Consider the following 14,388-nt stretch of genomic DNA (forward strand, 5'->3'; position numbering starts at 1 on the left):
AAATTTGAGGCTAGTTTATGTTACTTTAACAATATGAGAAAAATGAAATTGAAAAATGAACTCTTAAATGAACCTGTTAGTAGCATCAAAGTAGCACCTGTGTTAGAAGCACCCGTACTTCCTTTAAATCGCACTGACAAGTATCTCCTCATGAATACAGACACAGAGTAAGTCTTTCCAGAATCAAGAATCAAGCTGATCCCAAATAGCAGTGTGCTGGAGAAAGTCTCACACACTTAAAAAGGAGTACAACAAAATCCAACAATCAATAATATAAAAAAAAACACAATGTCTAGTTTCTAATCAGAATTCACCAGAACATACTGAAAAAGTGGGAACACATGACTCATAATGTGTTTCCAGGAGTGGGGAAGGGGATGCAAACATGAGAAATAGACAAGAAATAACAATTGATGTGGTTAGAACCTTAAAACAGCAATTATGAATATGCATAGTTACATAAAAACATAAATGTGATGAGAAGAGGAAGATTTTTTTTGAAGACCCAAGTGGAACTTCTAGAGATGTGAAATAAAATCTCCAAAATTAAACACCTACATGTGCGTGCGCGCGCGCGCGCACACACACACACACACACACACACACACACACACAAACTCACACCAGATGTGATTAACAGCAGATTAGACACGAAGAAAAAGTAATTGTGAACTTGGAACATTTAGAAAATGAAACTATCCAAAATTAAGCATAGAAGGCATAGAACCAAAGGGGAAAAATAGATGAGTGTCCTGTGGGTAAAATATGAGTCAATTCAACATAAATAGAGTTGAAGTCCCAGTAGGAGAGCAGAGAGAAAGGAAATAAACATTTGAAGAAATAATGGCTTAATATTTCCAAATTTGATAGAAATTATAAAGTCACATATCCAAAAAACCCAGACAGAATAAACAGCGAAAACCACATCAAAGCAAGTCATAATCAAATTGTGAAAAACATAATTAAAAAATCTTAAGCATCCAAAGAAGAGAGGCCTAGAGATGCAAATGTAAGAAGGACTGTAAATTTCATGTCAGAAACTTCAAGCCAGAGGACAATTTGGGAGAGGACAATTGACAAGCTGGAATTCTATAACTTGTGACTACATATTTCAAAAGTGAAAACTACCGACATTTTAAACACACAAACCCAAAAGAATTCAATGCAGCAGACTTGCACTTAAATAAATATTAAAGTAACTTCTTTAGGCAGAATAAAAATGTCAGATGGAAATTTGGAGTCTACTTGAACAAAGAAAATCATGTAAATAAATACAAAAGAATTTTTATGATTTTAAAACACTACAAAAGACAATCGACTACACAAAAATAATATATAGGAATTGTATTATTGAAAACAGCACAAAGTTCAAGACGGGGAATGAGTAACAATGCTCTTTTGACTCTTGTAACATTTCATCGAAAATGAAGCAGTATAATTAAATTTGGATGTTGATTGTGATAAATTAAAAAAGCATTTTGGAAATGCTAAAAAAATAACTAAGAAATAAAACAGTGATTTAGAGCTAATCACCCAGTGGTGGAGGTATATGAAAGTCTTTAAAAAAGAAAAAACTAATTCCAAAGAAAAGAGAAGATAGAAGGAAAAAATATGGTACAAATTTGAAAACAAATTGCAAGATGGTAGATCTAATCTAACCATATTAAAATTATAATGATGTGAAAGACTCAAACACTCCAATTAAAAGGTAGAGATAATCAGATTGACTTGAACACAGCAAAATACATCTACAAGCTATCTATAAGGGACACGTTTTAAGTATAAATCACAAAGAAAGGAGAAAAGAATAGGAAAAGATAAATCATGCAAACAATTGTAAAAGAAAATGAGAATGATTGTAATTCACATCAGACAAAATGGACTTCAAAATAAAGGGCAAGCCAGGTGCAATGATACAAAACTGTAGTCCCAATGACTTGGGAGGCTGAGGCAGGAGGATTAAAAGTCTGAGGTCAGCCTGGGCAAAAATATTGTTTTTGAAAACAAAATTGAAACCCCATTTCAAAAACAATATTTTTTTTAAGGACTGGGTGTCAATTGATGAATGGATTAAGCAATCCATATACACAATAGAGTTTTACTCAGTCATAAAGAAGAACGAAATCATGGTATTTAGTAATAAATGGTTGGAACTAGAGAACATCATGCTATGTGATGTAAGACACATTCTTCCAGTGGAAATGGTACATTTGCTGTATTCTACAAAGTATACTGTATTCTGTGTCATACCACATATTTAATTCTAAAAGAACTGAAACAATACAAAATGCATTTTCTGATTCACAACACATTTAGGTAGAAATAGCAGAAAGGTATCTGGAAAAATTCTAAGTACTTGAAAACCAAGCAAAACAATTCTAATTAATAAAGAATAAGCCATGGGAGGTATTAGAAAATATTGTGAACTGAAAGAAAATTAAATCAAACATTGAAAATTGTAAGGTGCAGCTAAGGCAGTAATTAGAGGAGAATTTTTAGCATTACATATTAAAAAGGAAGAACATTCTTAAATCAAAGACCTAGGGTTGAAAACTGACAAGGCAGACATAGAGGTGCATGCCTCTAATCACTCCGGAGACTGAAGCAGGAGGATCACAAATTCCAGGCCAGCCTCAGCAATTTAAGGAGATCCTTTCTAAAAAGCTCAGTGGTAATGTGCCCCAGGTTTAATCCCCAGTACAAAATAATAATAATAATAATAATAATAATAATAATAATAATAATAATATCACAAATTAAATTGCTTTCCTATACATCAGAAATGAACATTTGGAATTTGAAATTAAAACTAAGATCTCATTTATATTCCCATCAGAAAGAGAAAGTGAGATAGATATTTAGCCATAAATCTAATAAGAGATATGTACAAAATCTATATAAGGAAAGTGATAAAACTCTGATGAAAGAATCAAAGGATATTTAAATAAATGATGAAATACCTTATGTACATGGATAAGAGGACACACAATATTGTTAAGATGTCAATTTTCTACAACTTGATGTACAATTTCAATGCAATCTCAATTAAAATCTAACAATTTTTGTGGATACTAATAGTTAATTCTAAAGTTTAAATGGGAGCTGGGGGGGTCCTTAGTAGTAGAGTTCTTGCCTAGCATGTACAAGGCCCTGTGTTCAATCTCTAGCACCATAAAACCAATCAAAGTATATATAGAAAGGCAAAAGAATCAGAAAAGCTAACACAACACTGAAGAAGAAGAGCAAAGATGAAGAACTGAAACTACCTAATTTTAAGACCTACTGTGAAGCTACAGCAATCAAGACAGTGTGGTATTGGTGAACGAATAGACAAATGGACCAGCAGAACAGAATAGAGAGCTTAGAAATAGCCATACATATACAGTCAACTGAACTTTGCCAAAGAAGCAAAGATAATTCAATGGAGGAAGAATGTGATTGTTTAATGGCACTGGAACAATTAGGCATTTATAAACACACAAAAAAAATTCTGGCACAGTCTTTTCACAAAAACGGATCATAGACCAAATGTAAAATGCAAAACTAGAAAACTTCTAGAAGATAACAGAAGAAAATGTAGGTGGTCTTTAGTTTGGCAATGAGTATTCAGATATAACACTACAACAAGATCTTGAATGAAAGAAAAACTTAAAAAGCACCAACTAAAAACCTTCTCATATTAAAAAAAACTTCTAAGTTGGACTTCATCAAAATTTATAAGGAGGGCTGGGATTGTGACTCAGTGGTAGAGCACTTGCCTGGCATGTATGAGGCACCAGGTCGAGCCTCAGTATTATTACTATTATTATTATTATTTCAAAATGCTGGGGGGAAGCAACCAACAAAGAAGGTCCTAGGAAGAGAGGACAGTTAATTCAAATGGAAACACATAGAGAAGAAGAGGTTTCAAAATTGAACAGAATCTCAGGGAGGTGTGGGACAGTATCAAGTGGGAAGCATAGAAAAAAAGAGAGGAAAAAGAGAGGCAGAGAAGATATTTTTGAAGGTATAATAACTGGAAGTCTTCCAAGTTAAATAAGAATTATAATACACAGATCCAAGAAACTCACGAACTCACATTCCTATATGTCATGTTATCTAACCTAATTAGATGGCTTAGATAATGATAAAAATCAACCTACCTTCCATAGAATCATAAATGTTTTGGCCCCATTTGGCAAAATAAGTGGAGCCACTTCCTGCCCATGGAAAACAAATCAGCTTAAAGATTGCATTGGGCTTTGGGTATAAGCAGTTGAAAACTTTCTCATTCCTAGAAAGAAAAATCAAATATATTTAACATTACACATATCACTTAAATTCCCAAACTGAATTAGGTGCATTTTAGTGGAAATCTTTGTTAATTATAAGAAATGTATTTTCAAATATGAAGTGAATGGCATTTTTTTTTCTAAAAAGAGACCAAAAAAGGTTTTTAATGGTCTGTGTTTGACAGTTTGAATATATAAACTCCTAGGGATGTTGGTGAAATAGTCAAATATTTATGTATAACACTTAGGAAAAATATATCCTTTTGTCTAGTGGAAAGCAGTATAATTGTCAATTTTGAAATCACCTTCTTCCCAATTCAGGAAATGATTTTATCCAAACAGTCTGTGGGTATCTTCAATCTCAAGTGCTTTATTACCACCATAGTCATTTCTCAAATCATCCAAAAGCTTTCTATAGCATGTAATTTTTACTCCCTTCTGAGTGTTGAATAAATAATGATCTTGAATCTGCATATAAGTGGTCACTGGAAATTTTATTCCAAGATTCAAGTACCCAGTCATCTGATGTTAGGAAAATTTCTTTCTGAAAAGTCATTCTATATTAATATATTTACATTCCTCACAATTTAAATCTTTCCTATAAAATTTCCAAACCAGCCATTACATTTCTTACAAAGATAGGTAATCTTCCCAAGGGGAGATCGGAAACCTTAGTGGAATGATTTTAAATTCATTGTGCCTCTGTTGTTTTTTTCTTTTTAAATATGTCAGTTTTGTCAGTTGATCTTAATAAACATTCCAAAGGTAGACTGTTGACTCTAAAGAGTTTTGCTCTTCATTCTTAAATAATAGGGAGACCACCCATAAAATGAGACTTTATACAAGTGACAACATTTGGGGGGAGAATGATAATTTTTTAAGAAAAACTCCTTGTATTATAGTCGAGCACTTCTGTTATAATCGCTAGCCTAAAGATAAAAGCAAAAAGGACTAAATTTAGTCGTTTTCTTTTGAAAAGAACATTTGTACTGGAAGCTGTGTTCCCACTTACCAATCCCATCTGCAGCAAATTTACCAATAAAGGTATGGTCCTAAATGAGAATTTCATAGGTGTCTGCCATGTTCTTGAAAAATACTAAAGTCGCTTTTTCAAGGAGTAAAATTAACTCTCTGTACTTTGTACAAAGTGGCAACTTATATTAACCTCATTTTTTCAGAGTACTGAAGAGTCTAGAGCAGGATGCAATGCATGCCTGCAATCCCAAAGACTTGGGAGGATGAAACAGGAGGATCACAATCTGAGGCCAGCCTCAGCAACTTAGTGAGAACCTCAGCAACTTAGTGGGACCCTGTCTCAGAATAAAACAATAAGACCATGGTGCATGCCTGTAATCCCAGTGGCTCAGGGGGCTGAGGCAGGAGGATTGCAAGTTCAAAGCAAGTCTCTGCAACTTAGTGAGGCACTAAGAAATTCAGTGAGACCCTACCTCTAAATAAAATACAAAAGGAGTAAGGAAGTAACTCGGTGGTTAAGTGCCCCCCCCCCGGGTTCAATCCCCATGCAAATAAATAAATAGATAGATAGATAAATGGCTGGGTTATGTCTCAGTGGTAGAGAGCCCCAGGTTCAATCCACAGAATAACAAAAAAATTATAGAAGAATTAATTCAGCAACATTTCTTTAAAATTACACCATATCTTGAAAAGGTACCATATTCTTTGAAGTCAAGAAGCCCTACTTCACACTATTTAAATTATTTGGGTTCTAATGGGCAAAACATGTATTGGAACATGAGTAGGTACAGGTTTTGCAGTGTCCAAGGCATATATAATTTGCAAGAGTCAGGATGGTTCTTTAAGAAAAAGAATACAAAATTAGGAGTGCCAAATTAGCTGCAGAGCCTTTGATCATTTTCAAGGTAAAATTGTCTTTCTTGGTTGGCAGTGGGGACAGGAGTGACTTTTCACATATTTAAATCAGTGTTAATCTCAGGTGGTCCTCGGAACCCATTGGACAGGACATCTACTCTGCAGGTGAACCCAAAGCCAACACCTCAGGAAAGGGTAGAAGAGAGGGCTGCCCATATCTGCTGATCAGGCAGTCAGCAGAGCTACTCTGGCCTGGGTTCTTGCCCACCAGCCCACCCACCCAACCTCCTCTGCACCTTAAAGAAAGAATCAAAAACTGAACTTGCCTTCTACTTATTTATTTATTACCTCTTTATTTTTTATTTGAATAATGAGAATTCTAAAACTTAAGTGTTGAGAGTGACCAGAAACACTATTTAATTCACTAGTACATGATAGTGATAAAAGGCTGTAGAAGCAAAGAAACTCAGGTTCAAATCCTAGCTGCACCCCCTACCACATGACTCTAGGCAAAGTACTCAAGTACTTTAAATTCTCAATGTCCTCTAAAATAAGGACAATGATAAAATCTTCCTTACAAGTTATTTTATCATGTTTAAAAGTATCAAAAATACTCACCATGATTTTAGGCACACACTAGAAGAAAAATAAATGATGTCAATTATTACTTTTTTAAATTTTTTTAAATGGGGTGGAATTCAGGAGCAATATACCACAGAGTATTCCCCCAGTCCTTTTTATTTTGAGACAGTGTTTTGCTAAGTTGCTGAGGGTTATCTAAGTTTCCCAGACTAGTCTTGAACTTGAGACCCTCCTGCTTCATCCTCCCAAGTTGCCAGGATTACAGGCATGCACCATTATGCCTGGTATCTATCATTACTTATTTGACAGTTGACAAAACTGAAACCCAGAGATATTAAGTCCCCCAACTAGGATACTGGGGCATCAAGAATGGGGAGAAAGTCAAGTGGCACAAGGAATAACTTACCTGGATATCCCAGCTGGGTGTCTTCTCTGCATGCTGCGAGGAGAGGGTACAAAATTACTAATTTCAGCAATCTGTTGAGCCAATGTTGAATTCAATTTCTCTTTAAATATAAAACCTCCAATCAGCCTAGTGCACTCAGAGAAGTTACCAGATTACTTTTCCAAATGAATGACTATAGACTACTCTGATTCCTATTAGAAAAGAACAGAAGAAAGTGGAAGAAGACCACAAAGAGTAGAAGGGGGAAAAAAGAAAAATAGGTTAGAAGCAATGTAACTGATGTGGTCCAAACAAGGGGTTGCTGATGATTAAAATTATCAAAAATTCTCCCCATGGTTTTAAGTGCACAGTATATAAAAAAAATAAATGTTATCTATTTAGTTTTTTGGCAGTGGACAAAATGGAGACTCAGAGATATTAAGTCCCTCAGTCACTTAGTGACAAATCAGAATTAGAACACAGATCTACTTCCTTCCTGAGAGCTCCTTGAACCTCCACTAATCATTTGAGGGTGACCAATTACTTCACAGCCTCAAGTATGAATGCCTGACTTGTTCCTGGCTAATCCCTCCACCTACAGTTCTTAAAGTACAGAGAAGGTGCTGAAAGGAACAGAAAGACCTGTACAGCAAAAATAAACAAAACAAAGAAAAAAATACTTGCTTAAACAGAGGAGGAAAGTTCACTGAGTCCTTCAAATTTTTTTTTTCCTTTGGAGACTTTTCTTAGCAATAACAATGCCCCAAGCTGTCTGGGCTTGTCTTTTGGGTCTGCTGTCTACCAGCCAATCTGGTAGCCAATGACAGTGCTCAATGTCTTCAGGTTTTAGTTTATCTCATCTTCAAAATGGGAAGCAGCCAGGCATGATAGCCCATGTGACTGCAGAGAATGAAGCCGGAAAATAGCAAGTTCAAATGCAGCCTGAACAACATAGTGATATCCTCAACAATTTAGCAAGACCTTGTCTCAACAGACAAAAAAAAAAGTAAGTAAGCTTCCAGTAGATTCACCTACAATACTCATCAGGCTTTCATTAACTAAATGGAAGTAATTTCTTCTTTGGTAACTAAACATATAAACATATAGTTATATACAGAGTCCCCCAGTCAGTTAGGTATAAATCAGAATTAGAACACAAATTCTATTAATTTTAAAAGTCACTTGCCTATTTAAACCTTTTCCCATATTCTCAGCATCAACATACAAGTAGGCCACAAGGTGGCAGGAAATGGGAGTGTACTAGAGAAACATTGATTTAGAGAGTTGAGACTGGAACCTGCTTCCCACCTTGGTGTATAAATTGAATCTTGCCTCAGTTCTCATTATATTACCAAGAAGTGTGTCCATTAACAGGTCTTTAAGGTCCTGGGCCCAGAATCTTGAGCACATTAGACAAACATTGTACCACTGAGCTACACCATCAGCCCCTGGTAAAAGAATACTTCTACCAAGCAAAATAGAAAGGCAGAGATAGAATACATGTTTTTGGTGTGTATTTACAACTGAAGATTGTTGTTAATTACATTAAATTATTTCAGTTCTTTCTAATTGAAGTAGATAACACTCTCCTTTTCGATATTATTATTTATATTTATTAATAATTGGCACACTAAGTAGTTAGTCATACCTATAAGGACTAAACATTTGCTCAAAGTTCAAATTTATTGTTCAACAAATACTTTCTGAAGGACAAGATGTTCCGCATCATTTCTTAACATTGGCAGCATCTTTGGGTAAAACAAGAGTGACTTTCAAGGAAAACCATGGCGAATTCCATTTGATTGTAGTAGCAGAAGAAGGAAGAAGGAGAAGGCGGCAGAGGCCATATTCCAGTGGTAATATACAGCAATCTATCCTAGCTGGCAACCTAATGCTGGATTCACAAAATCTGACTATTCCAATAACTTATGAAAACAACAAAGACAGCATGCAAACACACAGGAGTACCTTTTCAATAATCCAGGGGCGGCTCTGCCACCTTAAGTGTTCATAAAAAGAGAGCCAGCCACTGGATTCTTTATTCTTACATAGGGACACACAAGGGGAGTTTCCATGGAATATTTTATCCCAAAAAGGGCAAAAAGGGGTAGGATTACAAGGGAACAGGTAAGTATAACTCAACCTCAGGGGGTGCCATCTCCACTTGGAGCCACGCCTTGTTATCCCAGCTGGAGTAACCCCAAGTTACTGCAGAAGGCAAAAATTGTTCAGTGCCCTGGGTCATCAGGACTTAAAGGCAGGTTTATCCAGGGCAGCTCCCGACATATTCCCCCTTTCTTATTATAAACAATGGCAACTGGGGAATTGTATCTTTCAGTCACTGAATTCTTGGTCCGAGGGGGTCATTATCTACTATGGAAATGTAGAAGGAATTAATAGAAAACATATCACTTTAATAACATAATCAACTTTGGAAGATCTGGGTTATTATTATTACTCTGCCAAATACTCATCAGGAGATTCTTAACCTTTTCCAAATTTGGTGGGGAGAAGCTTTATGTTTGGTCATAGTAATACAAACATTTTTATTTGGCATGGAATTTAAGCCTTTCCACAAACCATTATTTATTCGCATTACTTATTACAGTGGCTTCTAGAGCATTTTAACTTACTTTCAATCCTTTCAATAGCACTTATCTGACTATGAAGATCTTGGAAGTAACTTACATCAAATCATTAGGAAAATTCACATGTCGTAAGTTTTAAACACAGCCACAAAGGCTGTATGATAGGAACAATGAATAATATTTAAAGAAATCACTTCAAGGATCATGAGATCAAGAGCTTGCCTAAGTCTGGTTAATGGCATGCACCTCTCTCAAGGCCTGAATGTTAACTTGAGCATGCCAGCTGACAACAGGACAAAGGGACATTGATGAAGAATTCATGTCCTTTTCCTCTACTATAACTAGTGATAAAATTAGGCAAGTTGTACCTTTTATAAGTTACAGGATATTTAACCATGGTTTCTCTTATTCTCTCATTCAAGGAGTCTTTTAGGTCTGTCAGTAATGTAATATTCTGAAAGCAAAAGTTAAACATCAAAACATCTTTTTGGGTGCCATCTCACTGAAGATTAAGGATTCTAGGAGTTATGACATCCTCATGCAATTCTCTTGCTCATTCTAGAAGACCAGCCTAATATATATCCACCTTTTCTAGACTCCTTATGTTGTACTGGCAAGACATATGCACAATCCATCCACTTGGAAAAAGTGTCATTTTCTATTGTAGAATGATTAGGGCAATAATACATTGTGGATATTTTATGTAAATAACTGGCCTGTATAGGAAAGTTCTATTTCAACAATCTTTCTATTTTGGCAATTGTCCAAATAAATAATTTCTAAGGACCAGGTTTAGGTTTCTCATATGCTGTCTTTTTCTCAAAAGATACTCCCAGACATCCTGTTTACCATAAGATAACATATAGGTATAACTGACCATTACAGCCAATACAATTAATCTAGTTACATGCGTGACTTTCTAGTCCACACTGCAAGGCACTTTAAAGATGGACCTGAGAAGTGGGTCCATAGAAGTTTGTTCATAATTTTTCTTACTTGACAAGCTCTTGCAGTTGCATGGCTATAAACTCTACAGTTGGGAGATTTACCTTCCTGTGTCAGACTTTTCAACCTTAATACAATGACCAGTTTAAACTCTATCTTTTGAAATTTGATTTACTTTACTGAACCATGTTCAGCAGCAGTAAGACTCTCAATATTACAATTAAGAAACATTTTTATAATATTTAGTAAGATCTATTACATGCCTGTGGGGTCCTGTTTTCCCCCTTTTAAATATATTAACATTGAATGAAAGGCTGGCAAAAATCATAATGCCATTAGTTTAAATTATAGACAATAATACAGGTATTTAAATGATAAAAAAAGATTTATTATCTCTAACTAGTTGTGAGACTTGAAAAAAGTCATTTAAAGGGACAATGGTAAAAAGAAATTTAACCTTTACTAAATGTATGACTTGATTTTGACTTTAACAGAATTATGAAAAATGAAGAATACAATAAGCTAAATGTAAAAATTTGTATTTTGAAATTAACTCTAGATTAACTTAAATAATTATCTTACTTTGGAATGAAGTTAGAGTTTTTAAATTAGGAGTGGTGGTCTTTACTATGGGCATGAGAAAAATATATAAACATCTATCCAAAATTGGAAGTACATATGCTAAATAAGCCTAAAGAAGATATTTTGGTTTTTATATTAATAAAAAATGAAATTGAGAAATGAATAGTCTTTTCTTTATGAATCCATGAAAACTGTCTAGTTATCAAACTTAGTGTTGATCTAAGTAGCGGGAGTTAGTATTTCAAATATTAATGCGTGAAAACAAGTCAACAGTGTGGTTTAAGACAGTGATCTACTTTAGAATTTTATATAACATGAGCTAGCAATAAGATTTTTAGGGATTTTATGTCAAAACAAACTTTGTGTATAAAGAAACAGTTATATGAGCTTCCTTAATAACTTTATTTAATGTAGTAAAATTAGCTCTAATAATTAGTGGCTTTACCAATTTTAAAAATATCAATGCATGGAGGGCATTACCTCATATTATTAAAGTTGAGGAAAGGTCTATAATGTTAATTTTTATTGAAATAAGCTATTGGCTATTGAGATAATTTATTTATGGTTGTCTAATATTTTAAGGGTAACTATTTTTAGAGTCATTTTTCTTAGTCATAAACTGTTAACAAGACTTGAAGTAAGGCCCTGTTTCAATGTTTATAGGCTTCCAAACTCTGTTTTTAACTTAGAAGATGAGTAAAATTTTTACCCAGGAAGTGTATTTCTTCTGGGGCTATGACTAGCATTTTAATCTCTTTCTGTCTGTATATTTGCCTTTCTTTTTCTTTGTTCAGGCATAATATTCAACTATGGCATAATATCTAAACTATGGCATAATATCCAAACTTGGCTAGAATTATGCTAACCTTTGTAAATCCTTTGGAATGTCTAGGGCTAACTGGATGATAAACTCATCTTTAGAAAATGGGTGGCCCCCTATAAGTTTAAGGTACTGTATTGTCTTTTTAAGTCTGTCTATGAAAATAGTAGGATTTTTCTAAAGGCTCACTAAAATCCTTTTTTAGGCAGTTTGTTTATCTGTTGGATACTAATTTGTTCTGGGGAGCAGTCCGTGCTCCAACTGTCCAGCTTGTCCCTATTCTGTGTTACTGGGACATGGTTAACATAAATCTTCTTTAAAACTGTTTTTAAGATGGCCTTCTATTTTAAAGTTTAAATAATTAATAGCATAATATTTCTCTAGGTAAGGTTGGACATCTGGCATAAATTTTGAAATAATACATGAATTTGGATTTTTCAAAAATCTCCCTGAATTTGTTTTGTTCAATATTAAGTTGAGAGGCTCCCTTCAATCTTTCTTTCTAGTAGGTAATTTTTAAGGCCTTCTTTAATGATAGTAGTTGAGGCTAGATATGAAAATGAGACACCTTTTATTGATTATTTTAATTTCTCAGTACATAGACTAGTTGATTTATCCTAACAATTTAAAAAGAACCTTCAATCTGTGAGAGAAAGTCTCAAAATATCTTTATATCTCAGAATATTATCCTTTAAATAGGTGTCTCTTAATTGTCTTTTAGAAAATATGATTAAGGTTACTTCCCAGTGTAGGGAGTAGTAAATAAATCTTACCATATTTTTAATGGATTATAGGTCCAATCAGAGAACTTATATAATATGAATGAATTTTCAACAAAGTTTGTAACTTTTATTGTTCAAAACTACTGTTGACTTTAATTTGGAGAACATGAATCCTAATAAAATTATTCTCTCAAATCCCATAAATATCCAACAAATAGAAATAATATGCAAGAATCAGCAATGTCTTTGAATCAATCAAATTTAGTCTACAAAGAGAGTGTCAAAATTGGAATTTAAGTCAGCATTTAAAATTATTTATTGTTTAATGAAGAATGTGAATTTATTCACTAAAATTAATCCTTATCTTAAACATTAAGAATCATTAGGCAAATAAAGACCTTCCTTAATGGAAATACACTTAATATTTTAATAGGTCTTTATCATGTCAAAATATGGACAAAATCTTGGTTCATATTAGTATAATAAAATCAGAGAAAAAAGTCTGAAATATCCTAGAATTAATCAGTTCAGATTATTATAGTCAGTCCAGTTATATATAAATCTATTTTTCAATTGTTTTAACTTTCAATATCATCTGTCTAGATAATGATATAAGGATTTCCTTATTTAGGAAAATTCTTTTATCATGAAAATCTAGAATATAAAGACCTTTTTTTTACCCAAAGATGATTTCTTTCTCTTCTTAGTACCTCCAGTGTGTGCTTCCTCTCTGTGGAAGTATCTTCTTTTATCTTTAAAATTTTCTTGGTTATACTTTGGAACAATTTCTGTAAATCTTAGAATCTAAACAAATTATTATACTTTGATAAGAAAAAATGTCTCAATCAAAATATAGTAAAGCCCTTAGACATTTTTGTAGACAGAATCATATTTGTTTATCATCTTATAAAAGTTTCTACAATAATTTGAGAATTAGAGATTATTTTATAGTTGTATTATCCCTTGAAAAAAAATTTTATAATAAAATACATTTATCTCAAATATCTGTAACTATAAAAGGCAGAGCATCAGATAAATGCATGTATAAGGGATATAAATTATGTGTTTTCTGATGAAGGAAAATGATTAGAAGCAAATAGATACATATTAATTAAACAATTAGACATATATGTTTCTATGAATTAATGACTATAGATTATCCAAATAACTGGAGAAATATGCTTTAAGAAAAAAGGTAAAACTTACTATTATACAATCATGGAATTTTAAAATAAGCCCCATTAAACCATGTGATTCTTAAAAGTATTTGGATCCATTTTATTTTACCTTGGACTAGTAGTTCACTTTTTACATTTGTGATGTCATGTGATGTGTCTCAAGTAAAATCCTTGTGTATACATTTACTTTTTTTTTTGGTAATTATATAGTCAGGAAAGAGAACAATAAGGATTCTTTGGTCATCACAGGAACATTGTGAGAAAACGTCTCAGAATGCCGACTTTTCTACCTGTGGTGAGCAAAATGCATCTTCATAACCTCCAAAATTAAAACATAAGCAAGCAAGCATATGTATCTCTTGTAATTGTTATATTACTTCTGCAATTTTTCTCAATAATACAGCTCTAACAGATTTCTAAAGGAACCTGTTGAGGGATAAAAATTAGATTATTTAGCTTTAGTTAAAATCAGGGCAATGTAGGAG

At 33.5% G+C, this 14,388-nt stretch overlaps 1 protein-coding gene across 2 annotated transcripts in view; it reads right to left on the reverse strand.

The window, feature by feature from the left end:
- The window catches only part of Olah (oleoyl-ACP hydrolase), a 65,769-nt gene that overhangs the window by 14,889 nt on the left and 36,492 nt on the right, over nucleotides 1-14,388 (reverse strand). For both annotated transcript variants that reach the window (XM_040277591.2, XM_078023479.1), the window contains exons 5-6: nucleotides 7,090-7,122; nucleotides 4,143-4,273 (exon numbers count right to left, since the gene is read on the reverse strand). In XM_040277591.2, the coding sequence (XP_040133525.2) occupies nucleotides 4,143-4,273; nucleotides 7,090-7,121 (163 nt within the window). In that variant the 5' untranslated portion in view covers nucleotide 7,122. The remainder of the gene's footprint in view (nucleotides 1-4,142; nucleotides 4,274-7,089; nucleotides 7,123-14,388) is intronic.

Source organism: Ictidomys tridecemlineatus, chromosome 10, assembly GCF_052094955.1.
Source record: "Ictidomys tridecemlineatus isolate mIctTri1 chromosome 10, mIctTri1.hap1, whole genome shotgun sequence".
Taxonomy (NCBI): Eukaryota; Metazoa; Chordata; class Mammalia; order Rodentia; family Sciuridae; genus Ictidomys; species Ictidomys tridecemlineatus.